Below are 16,640 nucleotides of genomic sequence, written 5' to 3'. Positions count from 1 at the left end.
AGAGTGGTATCTTGGATGCTGAGGACAATATAGCTGGGCTGCAGAACAGATTGCTGGCTATAGAGAACAACATAGCCCGTTGGCTCAGGTGGATGACCAAGAGGCACACTCACACTGAGACAACATAACTGATCTTCAGTGTTAAGGAAAGAATGTACTGGATTTTTTTAAAAACATGGCTACCTGACCTCCTGAATCTTGAAACTACAAAGGACATGACTCGGCTGGCCTTGTCACAGAGGCCTTGGTCGCCTCTGTGACAGTGTCTGGATCCACTGATCAAGTGGATCCAGACACTGTCATTGCGTTGCTCACAATGACAGTTCTGTTCTGCAACATTTGTTCTGCCGCTCCCCAAACTGGGCACTCTGCAAACTATTTCTTGCTTCAATTTAAACAGTGGAAGTGTTTGTTTTTTTGCGGTTTCCTCCCAGTAACATTGGTTTCTAGATTTAAGAGTCGAAGAAAAGGGGGATTACATCCGATCTGAATCCAACAATCAAAGCTGTCAAAGTTCATTATTGGGTGTTACTTTAACGGAATGTGCATGTAGCAGTTTTTTGTACTTGACTTATGTTGTTGCTGCTGGTCTGAGATACTGAGCTTTCCTCTCCTGAACCCTGAGTGGCCTTATTTATTTCAGGTCTAATGTAAATTTGGACTGAGAGAGGCTTTTAGAAAGTTTGTTAAACTTACCTTTCTCTTAAGGCCTATGTGTTCATTAATGACTATAGCTCTTTGGAATTTTCATTGTAAAGATATACCTGACAGGGACACCAATTGTCCGCTTTAATAATTGCAATGGCCATCAAACCATTGGCAGAGTCCATAAGTAACAATAATAATATACTGGGAATTTCAACCGATTTGATATTCCATAAGATAGTTTTGTATGCCGATAATGTGCTTCTCTTCATTTCAAAACCGGAAAAATCCTTACTAGCTTTAATGTCTATTATTAAGGATTTTGGCTCACTGCGGGGCTATAAAATTAACTTGGATAAATCACAAGCAATGCCAACTCGTTTTAATGATGAAATCCCTTATTCATCTGCCTCCCCATTTTCTTGGTCTGATTCAGCATCTCAATACCTGGGGATTGATTTAAAGCCTAGTTTGGGGTATTGCTGAGAAACAATGTGACTAAAGTACAAAAATAAATTCAAAGACACCTTAGAAGATGGATACATCTGCTCATTTCATGGATGGGTAGAATACATTTCTTTTCTAGGTTTTTTTCCCCATTATAATCCTTACACTCCAATGTGTATCATAAACACAGCATAGTGCCAGTGCAGTTATTTATTTTCAAAAACAAAGTGTTAAAAAAGAAATAAAACAAAATTTTAAAACATCAAACATAAGATGAACTCACAAAGTAAGGAAGGGCAAACATTGTGGAGGAAAACATGAGCTACAATTCTTTGGGATAACCTTTGGAAATGCCTAATCCCATCCCTTACTCATGATATTCTCTGTGGCGCTTAACACAATCATGTCCAAAAAATCTAAATGACTCCTTGTTGCAAATGATGTGGTTAAGATCAATCAGGACCATTAGTTATTAAAGGAACTGACTCTCCGCTGGTAAATATTTCCATCTAAATCACTGTAACAAAATTCAGTTGAGTAAAAAAAGCTCAACAAATAAAACAATGTTGAGCTTATTTGTATGTGTTACACGTCTCAGCATATGATGGACAGTTTTGTAACAAATGATGTTTTATTTTATTTTATTTACTTTTTTGTTTGTTTGTTTTTCTTCTTGTGGTGAATTTCTGCTTCCCCTTTGATCTTGAAGGAGAGCCTGTAAAGACGAACAGCGTCAGAGATAGAAAAAACGGACAACCGCCATCTTCTTCCCCAAACTCAGTCTGAACAGCAGGGGGCGGGGCTCCTCACTTCCGGTCTCCTGGTGAGACGTTGCCCGAACCTTGGTTACTTTTTTTTATATTTAACAGGGTAATGTGGTCTGGAGTGATAATTAAATTCTCCCACTTTATGGTGTATCGCATATGCAAACTGAAAAGAAAAGTTGATTATGGCAGATACATTTTGTCAATGTATGTCTGACTTCTTTAACAGTCAGTGTCATGAACAGAATGTTGTTCTCCTCCAACGACAGTATTTCAGAGTCCACCACATACCACCGAGATACACCATGGCTACTCTTGCATATAAATATAAATAGGTTTAAAAACATGAATGGCAGAGTGGTTTCTGAGGAGATGATTCACAACTCACTCAAAAATAAAAAACACTCAGTTTTCTGGTTTCAAAAAAAGAGCACTTTCTTAACTTATAAAAATAACATAACTATTTTCCAAGTTGACTTCATACAAAAATTAAAATATAAACAATTTTGTGGTAGAAAAACTGTTTCACTGCTCACTCATTCACCAATCAGATCAACCACAGCAGCTGCTTTAGCTTGTTAATCACAGCAGGAAGCTGACCTGACAAGGAGGCCCTAAACAATAAATCTGTTTGCATAACTTTGAATCAATAACATAATTTAGCAAATAAATTACTTAATACGCTCCAACACCATAGTCCTCTGTGTGGTGACTCAGATCCAAGAAATCTGAAAATGGTCACCTGAAAACAGACATCAACTTTTCTGTAATTGTGTAGTGTTTGTAGTGTAAAATACACCATCCCAAAAATAAAATTCTGCAAGAGTAGTGATACAGATGTCTGACATCTCTTCTTCATTACATTTCAGTTTTGCAAAATTAAAATGAAATGCCATTAGTCAGAGGTTGCAGCACAATGTTGGGCACATTTAAACTGAATAGAAAATAGGCTTAACTACAAATGGATGACTAATTTATACACATTACAGAGAGAATGTACAGGTCCTTCTCAAACAATTAGCATATTGTCATAAAGTTCATTATTTTCCATTATGTAATGATAAAAATTTAACTGTCATATATTTTAGATTAATTGCACACCAACTGAAATATTTCAGGTCTTTTATACTGATGATTTTGGCATACAGCTCATGAAAACCCAAAATCCCTGTCTCAAAAAATTAGCATATTTCATCCAACCAATAAGACGCATTTTAAAACCAAAAAAGTTAACCTTCAAATAATTATGTTTAGTTATGCACTCAATACTTGGTCAGGAATCCTTTTGCAGCCTTCAATGCGGCATGGAGGCCATCAGCCTGTGGCTCTGCTGAGGTGTCATGGAGCCCAGGATGCTTCGATGGCCTTAACAGCTTAACGACTCTACTTAACTTGTGAATAGCAACAGGAGACCCACGTGAATTGTCAGTCATTGGATGAAAAAACAATGACATCACAATTCATTATTACTGACACGTGATTGGTTGGTAGATATCTCCCTACTGGACACACTAGACCTTTATAATTACAGGCCTGGTTAAGCCCCTCCCTAATAAATTATAAAAAATAACCCAGAAATAAAAATACTCCAAGCACAAGGCATAAGTTTATATTTTAAATTTTTGTTGAAAAAGAAATATGTACATACATGCATATAACACACATCTACAAATAAAGAAACCACACATAAAATAACACATCTATAAATAAAAAAAAACTTCAGCTTAAAAAAAATAAATAATTACAGCACAAAATGCTCGTCTACTTCTGGGCCGTGTGGTGGTGGCTTTCTTTCTGAGCATGATCCAACATACAAATGCTTGTGACGCAACATGCTGTATTTAGGGTTGGCTTCAAGTCTCTCCTCTAGTTTGGAGCAGAGGTTGTCGAGCTCCTGGCTGCGGAAACTTGGTGGTCTCACAATCCAGCCCGATTCACCCTCGAAGACGCCATCCTCTTCATCAGACATGAGGTCAATGGTGACACCTTCCCAAAAGGAAATCTCCTCTGCTGCCAGGACGCTCTCTCTCGCCTCCAGCAGCTGTTGACACAGAACAGACATTAAGTCATAAAGAATCTTTATGAAAACATATTGTTGAAACTATACTGACATTTTAAGTGTCTTGGTTTAGAAACACCAAATATGGGGAGGTGTAATCCATTTGTCATTGAAAACTATGGCTATGTGGTAAAGTATCAACTCCTGAATATCATGTGAATAAACATGATATTTAACAAAACATTGATAAAAGTACTTAAGTGATTTGTCATTAACCATTGAGGCTACATTAAAATTATTGCACAACATCTTGTCCCAAAACGTTACAGCTTCTTAAGAAAATGTAATGTTATTTTTCTTTTCACTGTTGATTGCATTCATACCCACATATATACAGACATGCATGCAAAACTGATGCATTTGATGCAATTGTGACATCTCTAGTAATAAATCTGACCTGCTTCTTTCTTTAGCTACATCTGGATGACTGGCAGTAGGTCCTGGATGCAGCTGGAAAACATTTTTGTGCATCGTCAATACATAGCATAATTACATTATATTCATAAACAATGTTGAAGCATAAAATATCATCAACATTCTAAAATAGTAGATACTCACACACAGTTGCATCTCTGTCCTCATCACGGACATCAGAACGTTCCTGAAGAGTCTGATTGACACAAATGTGACTCTCATTCTGTGGAGTCTGTGGAAATAAATGTAAAATTAAAAAAAACATTGTAGCAAATATATCGATTTCTCAAAAATGCGTAAGTAAATAAGTTAAAATTATTCTCAACCAGCCGTTTTACAGTCGGGAATCAACGCAGTGATTATACATACCGGTGTTATGCCCAGAAAAGCACGCCTGCCCAAATTTGCATCCCCTGTCGCGGGAGCGCGCATCGCTCTAAGCTCTCGCATATTGACGAGGAAACGGATAAAAATATGACCGAAGAGGAAATTTTAAAGATATTTGTAACATTATCATGTTTCTCAACCATGTAATCCCTAATACGGTGGGTTTTATTTCGCAAATTACTTGAAATAAATACGGTTTTTACACTTTTATTGACACAATGAGTCGAACTTTTTTTTCAGTCCATGTGTTGTAAACGTTCTCCGCAAATGGTTTGAAATTCTCTGCTTTGTCTTTTGATACCATAATAGCTCAAAAGCATTACAACAGAGACCCATTATGTAGAACATTTTATATCATGCTTCACTTCTAGTATGTTAATGTAGGAGGAAATGCAACTTAATTTATGAGCCTGAAAATATTTGCATCCGTCTTGTTGATATAAAATTTATAGCATTAGCTCAGAGAATAGTTCTCTGAGCTAATGCTATAAATTTTATATCAACAAGACGGATGCAAATATTTTCAGGCTCATAATATAAATTGAGCCTGAAAATATTTGCATCCATCTTGTTGATATGAAACTGATAGCATTAGCTCAGAGAACAAGTGTCATTACGTAGAAGAGATTAAATCCTTTCAGCTCTTTATTTCCCCCAATTAGCACAGGGATGCATGTTTTGGCAATATAGATTTTGAGCCCTCCACAATACGCATCCCCTCTCTATCCCCCTCAAATATTATCCTATCGATATAAAACTTATACAAGCAGTTCTTGGAACTACTCAGAATATGTAGAAAAAGTTATTTCACTCTTAACTCTTTAATTCTTCAAATTACCACAGGGATGCGTTTTGGGCAAAATTTCCATCCATCCATCCATCCATCCATCCATCCATTTTCTTCCGCTTATCCGGGGTCGGGTCGCGGGGGCAGCAGCTTCAGAAGGGAGGCCCAGACTTCCCTCTCCCCAGCCACTTCTTCCAGCTCCTCCGGGGGAATCCCAAGGCGTTCCCAGGCCAGCCGAGAGACGTAATCCCTCCAGCGTGTCCTGGGTCTTCCCCGAGGCCTCCTCCCGGTGGGACGTGCCCGGAACACCTCACCAGGGAGGCGTCCAGGAGGCATCCTGACCAGATGCCCGAGCCACCTCAACTGGCTCCTCTCAACGTGGAGGAGCAGCGGCTCTACTCTGAGTCCCTCCCGGATGACCGAGCTTCTCACCCTATCTCTAAGGGAGAGCCCAGCCACCCTGCGGAGGAAACCCATTTCGGCCGCTTGTACCCGTGATCTCGTTCTTTCGGTCATGACCCAAAGCTCATGACCATAGATGAGGGTGGGAACGTAGATCGACCGGTAAATCGAGAGCTTCGCTTTTTGGCTCAGCTCTCTCTTCACCACGACGGACCGGTACAGCGCCCGCTTCACAGTAGACGCTGCCCCAATCCGCCTGTCGATCTCCCGTTCCCTTCTTCCCTCATTCGTGAACAAGATCCCCAGATACTTAAACTCCTCCACTTGAGGCAGGACGACCCCCCTGACCCGGAGAAGGCACTCTACCCTTTTCCGGCTCAAGACCATGGCCTCGGATTTGGAGGCACTGAGCCTCATCCCGGCCGCTTCACACTCGGCTGCGAACCGCTCCAGTGAGAGCTGCAGATCACGTTCCGATGAAGCCAACAGGACCACATCATCCGCAAAAAGCAGAGATGGGATCCTAAGGCCACCAAAACGGATCCCCTCAACACCTCGGCTGCGCCTAGAAATTCTGTCCATAAAAGTAATGAACAGAATCGGTGACAAAGGGCAGCCTTGGCGGAGTCCAACTCTCACCGGAAACGAGCCCGTATTACTGCCAGCAATGCGGACCAGACTCTGACACCGGTCATACAGGGACCTGACAGCCCGTATCAAAGGGCCCCCGAGGGACACGGTCGAACACCTTCTCCAAGTCCACAAAACACATGTAGACTGGTTGGGCGAACTCCCATGCACCCTCCAGGACCCCGCTGAGGGTGTAGAGCTGGTCCAGTGTTCCACGACCAGGACGAAAACCACACTGCTCTTCCTGAATCCGAGGTTCGACTATCCGACGGACCCTCCTCTCCAGGACCCCTGAATAGACCTTACCAGGGAGGCTTAAGAGTGTGATCCCCCTATAATTGGAGCACACCCTCCGGTCCCCCTTTTTAAACAGGGGGACCACCACCCCAGTCTGCCAGTCCAGGGGAACTGCCCCCGATGTCCATGCGATATTGCAGAGTCGCGTTAGCCAACACAACCCCGCAACATCCAGAGCCTTAAGGAACTCCGGGCGGATCTCATCCACCCCCGGGGCCCTGCCACCGAGGAGCTTTTTGACCACCTCGGCGACCTCGTCCCCAGAGATTGGAGAGCCCAGCCCAGAGTCCCCATGCTCAGCTTCCTCAACAGAAGGCATGTTGGTGGGATTGAGGAGGTCTTCGAAGTATTCCGCCCACCGGCCCACAACGTCCCGAGTTGAGGTCAGCAGCGCACCATCCCCACTATAAACAGTGTTGGTGCTGCACTGCTTCCCCCTCCTGAGACGCCGGATGGTGGACCAGAATCGCCTCGAAGCCGTACGGAAGTCTGTCTCCATGGCCTCTCCAAACTCCTCCCATGCCCGAGTTTTTGCCTCAGCGACAACCCGAGCCGCATGCCGTTTCGCCCGCCGGTACCTATCAGCTGCTTCTGGAGTCCCACAGGCCAAAAAGGCCCGGTAGGACTCCTTCTTCAGCTTGACAGCATCCCTCACCGAAGGTGTCCACCAACGAGTTCGAGGGTTGCCGCCGCGACAGGCACCAACGACCTTGCGGCCGCAGCTCCGATAGGCCGCCTCGGCAATGGAGGTACGGAACATGGTCCACTCAGACTCAATGTCCCCCACCTCCCCCGGAACGTGTTCGAAGTTCTGCCGGAGATGAGAGTTGAAGCTCCGTCTCACAGGGGACTCCGCCAGACGCTCCCAGCAGACCCTCAGTACACGTTTGGGCCTGCCCTAAATGCATCCCTGTGCTAACTTTGAGAAATAAAGAGTTAAAAGTAAAATTACTTTTTGTACATAATGAGAGTAGCTCCAAGAACTGCTGGTATAAATTTTAAATCACTATAATAATATTTAAGGAGAATAGAGAGGGGATGCATATTTTGGCAGGCTGGAAATCCATATTGCCCAAAAACGGATCCCTGTGCCAACTTGGAGAAATAAGGAGTTAAGAGTGAAATAACTTTTTCTATATAATCTGAGAAGAGTGCCATAAACTGCTGGTATAAGTTTTAAATCAATAGGATAATATTTGAGGGGAATAGATAAGGGATGCATATTTTGGCAGGCTGGAAATTTTGCCCAAAAACACAACCCTGTGCTAATTTGAAGAATTCAAGAGTTAACAGTGAAATAACTTTTTCTACATAATCCGAATAGTTCCAAGAACTGCTGGTTTGGTAAGTTTTATATCGATAGGATAATATTTGAAGGGAATAGAGAGGGGATGCATATTGTGGCAGGTTCAAAATCTATATTGCCAAAACATGCATCCCTGTGCTAATTGGGGGAAATAAAGAGCTGAAAGGATTTAATCTCTTCTACGTAATGACACTTGTTCTCTGAGCTAATGCTATCAGTTTCATATCAACAAGATGGATGCAAATATTTTCAGGCTCATAAATTAAGTTGCATTTCCTCCTACATTAACATACTGGAAGTGAAGCATGATATAAAATGTTCTACATAATGGGTCTCTGTTGTAATGCTTTTGAGCTATTATGGTATCAAAAGACAAAGCAGAGAATTTCAAACCATTTGCGGAGAACGTTTACAACACATGGACTGAAAACACTACACTTGTTTCGGCATTAAGAAAACGACAAACCGCTTTCTGTAAGAAACAAACAAAGCAACTGGCCTCGCTCCACGTGTTAATTATTAAAGCTTTCTTACCGTGAGTTCGGTCTTGTTGGACTGCCGCGGTGTCATCTGTTGTTTTCCGCCGGATCATTGCTTAATATCAAAATGATACTGAAAAGGTAACTCCGTGAAATAGGACATTTCACACAACGCACAGGTATTTTCCAGTGCATATCTTCCTCTGGAGTTTAATGGCGGCTGCTTGACCGACTATGAAAGTGCATTACGGCCACCAACTGGACTGGAGTGTTAAATGAAAGTTGACAGAAAAAAAAAAATTCTATAAGTTATTTTTTTTAAAGTTATGTGACAGTATATTTTATTTTTAGTATAATTAGTTATATGTTTTACTCAATTCTACTTTGAATTGTCTCCTTTTTAGTTTACACAAAATATGATTCATAATCCGTGACTTATATTTAATGCTTAACTAACAAAACTTTAAAAAAAAAATAAATACAAATGTTTATACTGTATCAGAAGGTATCACAAACTTTCAACCATTTTGTTCTTCAATTTAAACTTGAGAGCTAAGCAACTGAATACTGAAAAATCTGTAGTTTGTCAAGTCCTGTATTGTGATGTGGAATGACCACTACCACTCATATATAGAATGACTCTGGGTCCTTAAAGCAATCAGTGAACATTAACATTAGTTTGAATATTATTCACAAAAATACTTTATGTACAATCTACCTCTGGAACATGGTTTTTATTATTATTTTTGATTAAGTTGTGCAATTCCTCCCATCACAAGATAAATCTTCAGATAGGAGGAATGTCAAAGATCACGTTTCACAAAAGTCTATTGTATGTAATCATGCATATTCTTCTTTTATATCATCAATTCAACCAAAACTAAATTTTTTCAGTGCTCCTAGCACACATGTAATATATATTTTAATGGATAAGATGGATTGTTTTCTTCAAACATACTTCTTTATGGTGAACAGAAATTAAAAGGGATTAGCTACAAAATGAATAAGAGTCAAAAGGCGGTGCTCAACAGTTGATTTGCATTTGCATGGCACTCAGCAACTTAATTTAAATACGAAAACCTCTGCTAGGCACAAGGGGACGGGGGTGATAGGGGAACACGGACACAGCGTTTTTGACCATTTTTGGCAGTGTTCGACTCTGACTAAGACCTCTTGCCGAAAGCCCTCAATCTCCATGCGCACGGCAGAACAAGGTGTCAATAGCTGACGAAAATCCCATTTTTCGTCCTGTGTCAGTCCACTACTTCCTCAGGTCCCCCAAGGTCTGGAATCGGACCTTCTCCACAATCTTCCTCAGGGTCCAGTCACCTCTTCTCGTTGTGCAGCGTTTTCTGCCACACTTTTTGGTGCCTTGATGCAGCACTCTGTGAACAGCCTATTCGTTCAGAAATATCTTCCTGTGTCTTACCCTCTTGCTTGAGGGCGTCAATGATGGCCTTCTGGACAGCAGTCAGGTCAGCAGTCTGACCCATGATTGCAGTTTTGAGTAATGAACCAGGCTGGGAGTTTTTAAAAGCCTCAGGAATCTTTTGCAGGTGTTTAGAGTTACTTTGTTGATTCAGATGATGAGGTTAACGGCTCGTTCAGAGAACCTTTTCATGATATGCTCATTTTTCGAGACAGGGATTTTGGGTTTTCATGAGCTGTATGCCAACATCATCAGTATTAAAACAATAAAAGACCTGAAATATTTCAGTTGGTGTGCAATGAATCCAAAATATATGACAGTTTAATTTTTAGCATTACATTATGGAAAATAATGAACTTTATCACAATATGCTAATTTTTTGAGAAGGACCTCTACATTTAGCATAGTATGCACCATAATGCATAACATTTCACAATGGATTTTTAAAAAATATAAATAAATGTTTACATATTTCTTTTTAAAAAGTCATACAGCCTAAATGACATCTGTAATGGAAAATTTTATGTGCTCCTCACCCCTTTTCTGCTTTAGATTGTGTCTGATAAGATCATGAGTCTGCATGATCTTATGAAATTGGTCAAGCTGGTCTCCTATAGACTTCTACAGTGCCATACAACAGCAGGGGAGAGCTCCTTGATCCAGGAGACTAAGTGTTACTTCCCCAACCCAGGACTTATCTGCCCTCTTTAGCATGAAACAACCCCCTATCCTTAACAATAGACAAATGACCAGACCATCTGTGTTGGGCTTCACAGAATCCCTGATACATAATCAGGGACTCACACCTCTTGTCCAATTAAGTCTCTCTTCTCTGATCAGAATCTAGAAAAGGAAGCCAGATCCACTGCTGGTCAGAGCAGACTTGACAGACTCCTTTCACTTTGTATTTCTATTTTCACCTTGCAAGGTTTTAATAAATTTCTTATTTCTTCTCATCCAGACTCTTGTTAATTTTTTCCACGACACATCCTTCATGACAGTAATTTTATTCTTCTTTAAACACAAATGTGGGCAATATGGTTTAAAATGAAATGCAGACCCAAATTTTGCTTTAATTTAACTTTTTAATCGATAATTGAAAAAAAGTCATTAGCATGCAATTATACATACACTGGATGGGAAATGTTTGCTATGTTAAAAATATCACTATGTAGCTAAAATACAATTCAATGGAGTATAAAAAGTAAAGACTAGAACTTCACACTACTTTATTAACTGACAACAACAAATGCAAAGCAAGTAAATAGATGGAAAACAGAGCAGTATAGTTTTACCGATTTCTGGCCATTTGGACTCTACCGATGTCTACGGGATTTCCTCTTTTCTCTACTTTCTACAGAACACGATTTTAATGGCCTTAAATAAAACCAAATACAGATATTTAAATTCAACGATGATTAAAGACTGCTAAAGCATGCATCATAATAAAAACTGTACTTTAAGCTCTTCAAGATATCAAAAGTTAATACAATCAATACTGCAGATGTTGCAGTGCAAGCAAAAAAAAACAGACTAGGTGCTGCGTATCACATTAGGGAGTGTGTGAATATTAACATTTCTCATAAAAAAAGACATTGTTGAAAACCTGCACTTGCCACTTTGGTAAGATATCTGTCTGTCAGATCTCTTAATAAAACATCATACCATAGACAACTAGAGTCATGTTAAACTTCAAACTTACACCTTCAGACTACTGAGCACAGACAAAGGGCATGGGAGACAATTTGGGTATCTAAGCAAAAGTTCTGCTGAAGCAAAGTCACTACTATCACAGGACATGTAGAACTTTAGCAATGAAAAATTGCAGTAGCTCTATACCACCCAATCACTTTTTGTTGCTTTTCATCTTTAAAACCCTACAATTTAAGAATATCTTAAAAATGACAGAAAACATGTTAGAAAAATAGCAACAACAACAAAAAAACATTCTCATTGTGACATCTTGAGTTAAGCTATTTGGTCTCAAGATTATGAACTACAGGTTAACAATGTTTTGGTTTTCAAACAAAAACATTTACAAAAAGCCTTTTTATAACAAAAACAAAACAATGATATACACTACTGAAACACTACAAAATATATAAAAATAGCACTATCAAAGTTGGCAGATGACTGGCTGGGCTCAGAGGTGACTGGTCTCTGACCAAGATCACATGATGAAGCATCCTCTTTTGACAGCGTTAGCATCTTTCTGCAGAGTAACAAACATTAAAAATGCTTTTAAAAAACTTTTCAACACAAATTGTCAGGCTTGAATTCCTAGAAATTTGAATAAATGAAAATTGCGGAATGGATTTAACAGCTATGTTGAGGGGCCCTGAACTGCTCTGATTTGGCCCATAAATTTTAATGAGTTGAACCAGTTTGACTTGTTATTTATGTCTCGCTACAAAGTAAGAACTGTGCATCGGTGTCACTTAGTAAAAAAAATTATCTTGATGCAGTACTTAAAAAAAATAAGGGTCAAATAAAAAAATTGATGTTTTTAATAGCACAATACTTTGGTGTGTGAAACATGATGCTCATTCTCTTGTCCTTCAAACAGCTACAGGTAAACCCCAAAGAGTGGTCAGCAGTATGTGTGCATATCTGAAAATAGTTAAGATGCCATCACATGACAAGAAAATTAAGGAGAATCTGTGAAAGATCAAGTTTGGTGATGTCTGAAGTATGTTTATCAGTTTTGATGAGTTCCCATTGTGAAAACTCACATTATGCTACAGATGACTGGGGTGGGCTTCTGTGTCTTATGGTGGTATGACCAGTTAAATGCTTTCCCCAGGACATCCCAAGCTTGTTTTCTCATTTTAATTTGCTTGTTATAAACAGGGTTTGTACACATGAATGATTCCAAAATTGAAAAGCCTGAAAAGATTAATTAGAATTCTTTTGTCATTGTACAAGAAAGCGCAACAAAATTTAAAAACATTAAAATGATCAGATCATCTGGAAATTAAATGTTAACGCTTCATGAGTTTTTTAAATTTAGGATCCACATATAACTCCAGCTTTAAATTGAGTATTCTTACAGTGGCCCCCACATCACGTGGCTTGCATCACTAACTAGTATTTAGAAATGAAATACAAATAACAAAACGATATGGACGACAACATCACAGAGTACATGTAATTTTAGGTTAAACATAATGCAATAGTGCAATAGATTATTTTTTATCATCCTTTTTCACCATCATTAAATATAACAGTCAGCATTCAATTCCAGAGTGCCCCCAAGTGGCCAAATGAATCAGAGTTATTGCTTTAAATGTTCCTTTACCTGCAGACACTTGCCTCTCCTAGCAGTTGTAGGGTAATTTTATTTAGATAACACATTTTCAGTAACTAGGCTGGTTTAATGCACCTGGATCCAATGATGGCTCATTAGAAGGCCTAAGAAGAACACTGACATGCTGAAAAGGTTGTTACTACCACCAGGGAGAGAACCAAAACATGCAGGATGCCGGTCCTCGAGGACCAACTTTGGTCTAAAGTAATAATAAACTAGACGGGGCAAGAATTCACACATCAGGGAAAGATAGCACAAGTTGCAACATTCAAGACATTGCTAGCAAAGGCAGTGACGTCAGGGGAATGTATCTGTAACAATGAGATGTGTATGCAGTTTGACCATGAATTTTGTGCAGCCTGATTTGATTGATTATATAAAAAATATTTCAAGTGTGTGTTTATTGTAATTCTTATGGGTTACAGATAATGAAAAACCAAAATTCAGTGTCTTGGAAAGTTAAATTACAGAAGATCAATACAAAAAAAGGATCATTTAAACATCAGTATGTTCATTTCTCTGCAGCCAAAACTTGGGCTAGTCCGTCATTTGCATGACTTACTGAGAAACGGTGCAGCTGTTGTCAGCTTTCTGACGGAGCTGCAGTTTTGCGTCAACTGTGTGAAACACTGTAGCTACTAGGGCTGTTGTAAAAGAATATTTTAGTAATTTAGTAATCTATCGATTACTCTTATGATTTAATCAAGTAATCAAATAATTTTTTAAAATAAAAATCTGGCATAACACGGGTGTTACTATCGGATATTAGTCTAGCCGTGTTCCGTCTATCCGCTCATCTGTATAAATACTCCTGCAGTTCTCTTCCCGCTGTTCACTTTCAACCAGCATCTCCCAGAGGAAAAAGGCTGCCGTACTCCAGGTATCGCGCCTGTCATTTTAAGGATGCTTACTGGTCCCCCAAAATCATTGAAAACCCGGGCATTATCAATCAATAAAATCCCCATGGGCCGCACTTGAAAATTGGACGTTATGCCGCTAACACTTAGCTTTCATCAACAACTCAGAGGCTGAAGTAAGAGCTACGCATAACGCAAATAATGTTCCGGCCGGAATAATAAAATATAATTTAACGAAGCTTCGAGGCAGGTAAATTTTCCTTGAGCAATTTTAATAATCAAGGTACTCGAATCATTCGAGGAATCGTTTCAGCTCTAGTAGCTACATAATATTAACTTGTGATGTGAATGTTATTTTTCCACAATTCCGTCCATGTTTTCCACATCGCAGAAATCATTTGATCCTGACCATGTGAGAGGGACAAACGGTACTTTAAGGCTAGTTAATGCTTAAATTTAAATTGTACACCAGAAAAACTTGACGTCTGCACGATCACATTTGAATTCAAAGCACTAGAAGCAATAGGACCCAAGAAAAGTCTCCACTAAGAGATGTATTCCCTAAAAAAAGCTTCAATAATTTTAACTATTTGAAACAAAAAACTAGGACCCAACCTGTTGTTTGAGGTCTTTCTCAATGGCTTCTATACCATAGTCATCTTCATCTCCCTGATCATCTTCTTCTGCTATCTTGTATTTGGTGATTCTCTTTGCCACTTCCTGTCAAAAAAATCAGTGTCAAGTAGAATTCAGAATATTATTAACATTATATGAGTAAATTTGACACCTTTGCCTTAAGTTTGTGAAAATATTGTATAAAAACAATAGTGAAAGAAAACAATTTAACAGTATTATGTAATTGAAACTTTACCTCTCCCTGAGGGTTCATCAGCACCATACTAACATCTTCTCCTGACCCCCAAGATGACTGGTTTTTCCACACCAAGTCAGAGGGAGGTTTGGAGCTCACGCCAGCATCAGACGCCCAGATCTGCACAGAATGTATAAACACCACTAAAATTCATGCACTCAATCCAAAAATATACAGATCAGCAGAACAGTAGAAGTCTTTATCTTATTGACATTACAAACTATGCTTTGATAAAGTTTTGGGATTTTTGGTAACTTTATTTGAAGGGGTGTGCATAAGACTGACATAACACTGTCATAAACATGACACCTGTCATGAACATGAACGAGTCCTTATGAATGTCTATGACTGTTGTCATAAAGTGTCATTCGGTAAATAATGACACTTTAAAAGTTGCATTAAAAGTATATTAAAAGTCCCAACTTTGTATGATTTTGTAAATAATTACATTTTATTTCATTATTGGCACTTTTAATGGACTTTCAATACAACTTTTAGAGCAACTTTGCATTGTCATTAATTACCAAATGACTTCATGACAACTGTCAAACATTCATAAAGACTCGTTCATGTTCATGAAAGGTGTTATGTCATGTTTATGACAGTGCCATGTCAGTCTTATACACACCCCGTCAAATAAAGTGTTACTGGGTTTTGTAAATTGATATCAATATATGGAAATTGAACAAATGTTTCAAACTACTCTTCCAAAGAAACAAAAAACTTTAAAGTAATTTTAACAATAGATCTTACCATGACTTTATGCCCAGCTTTCAGGACATATTTGGGTGTGAACTTGTAAGTAGACGCAACATTTCCAACATTCTTGACCATCTCGTAACCCACCATGGCCTGGTCCTGATACACAATTATTTACACTTAGAAGACAATACTAAAACAAAACATTTGCAAGATTTTAAATTGTCTCTTGTACACTTGTTTAATATGCTTATTTTCTATGCAAGACACCACTTGCATCTGACTATACGCTGACATAATTTTTGTCTGACATACAGTCTTGGTCTCAATGGTCTATCTACAGTGTGCGAGTGTGTGGCGGAAATCCTGCCAGTATTAACACAAGCCGTTCCAACAGTAAACTCAAAGCTGCTTGAAAAAGGATTGCTGTTTCACTTTGTCCTCGTCTTTCTATACAGAAAGACAAGGACAGGTAGGCACAAAGGTATGCACATCTGTCAAGTTTTGGGTTTGAGAATACGGTAAATGTTGCCATCTGTGGTAGGGGTTGAGAAACAAACTTAAGACCTGGGGGGGCTGGGAGGCAGAGGGGGAGCGCAAAGACGGAGGGGGAGCGTGACAATATGGGATATTCACAGGAAATACCAATACTGGAGAATGGTGGGAAAGGGGGCAAAACACTGTAGTCTCCCAGCCAAAATGGGAGACTTGACAGGTATGCTTCTGAGCTCCTACCATGGGGTAAATACTAGTGCCGTCAGTCGATTTAAAAAATTAATCAGATTAAAAATTAAAAGTAGATGATAAACTGGTTGTGCTTCAGGTGAAGGACAATTCAGCCAGGGTTTCCCCCAAAAAAC

The 16,640-nt window shown here is 39.4% G+C and overlaps 1 protein-coding gene and 1 long non-coding RNA gene across 4 annotated transcripts in view; one reads left to right on the top strand and one right to left on the bottom strand.

Moving 5' to 3' along the window:
* The window catches only part of lmnb1 (lamin B1), an 85,040-nt gene that overhangs the window by 18,116 nt on the left and 50,284 nt on the right, over positions 1-16,640 (bottom strand). The window contains exons 8-11 of one of the 3 annotated variants that reach the window (XM_008423812.3): positions 15,835-15,939; positions 15,082-15,201; positions 14,826-14,930; positions 11,112-12,258 (exon numbers count right to left, since the gene is read on the bottom strand). The exons of the other annotated variants lie outside the window; for them this stretch is intronic. Coding sequence (XP_008422034.1) covers positions 12,217-12,258; positions 14,826-14,930; positions 15,082-15,201; positions 15,835-15,939 — 372 coding nt within the window. The 3' untranslated portion in view covers positions 11,112-12,216. Of the gene's footprint in view, positions 1-11,111; positions 12,259-14,825; positions 14,931-15,081; positions 15,202-15,834; positions 15,940-16,640 lie in introns of those variants that run through there. 3 annotated transcript variants of the gene reach the window in all.
* Positions 1-16,640, top strand: part of LOC103473512 (uncharacterized) — a 73,989-nt gene that overhangs the window by 20,681 nt on the left and 36,668 nt on the right. The gene's annotated exons all lie outside the window — the stretch shown is intronic.

The sequence above is a fragment of the Poecilia reticulata genome, chromosome 12 (genome assembly GCF_904066995.2).
Source record: "Poecilia reticulata chromosome 12, P_reticulata-male-v2, whole genome shotgun sequence".
Lineage (NCBI taxonomy): Eukaryota > Metazoa > Chordata > Actinopteri > Cyprinodontiformes > Poeciliidae > Poecilia > Poecilia reticulata.
Note: the sequence above shows the minus strand (reverse complement) of the source record. Positions and strands in the feature narration are given on the sequence as shown.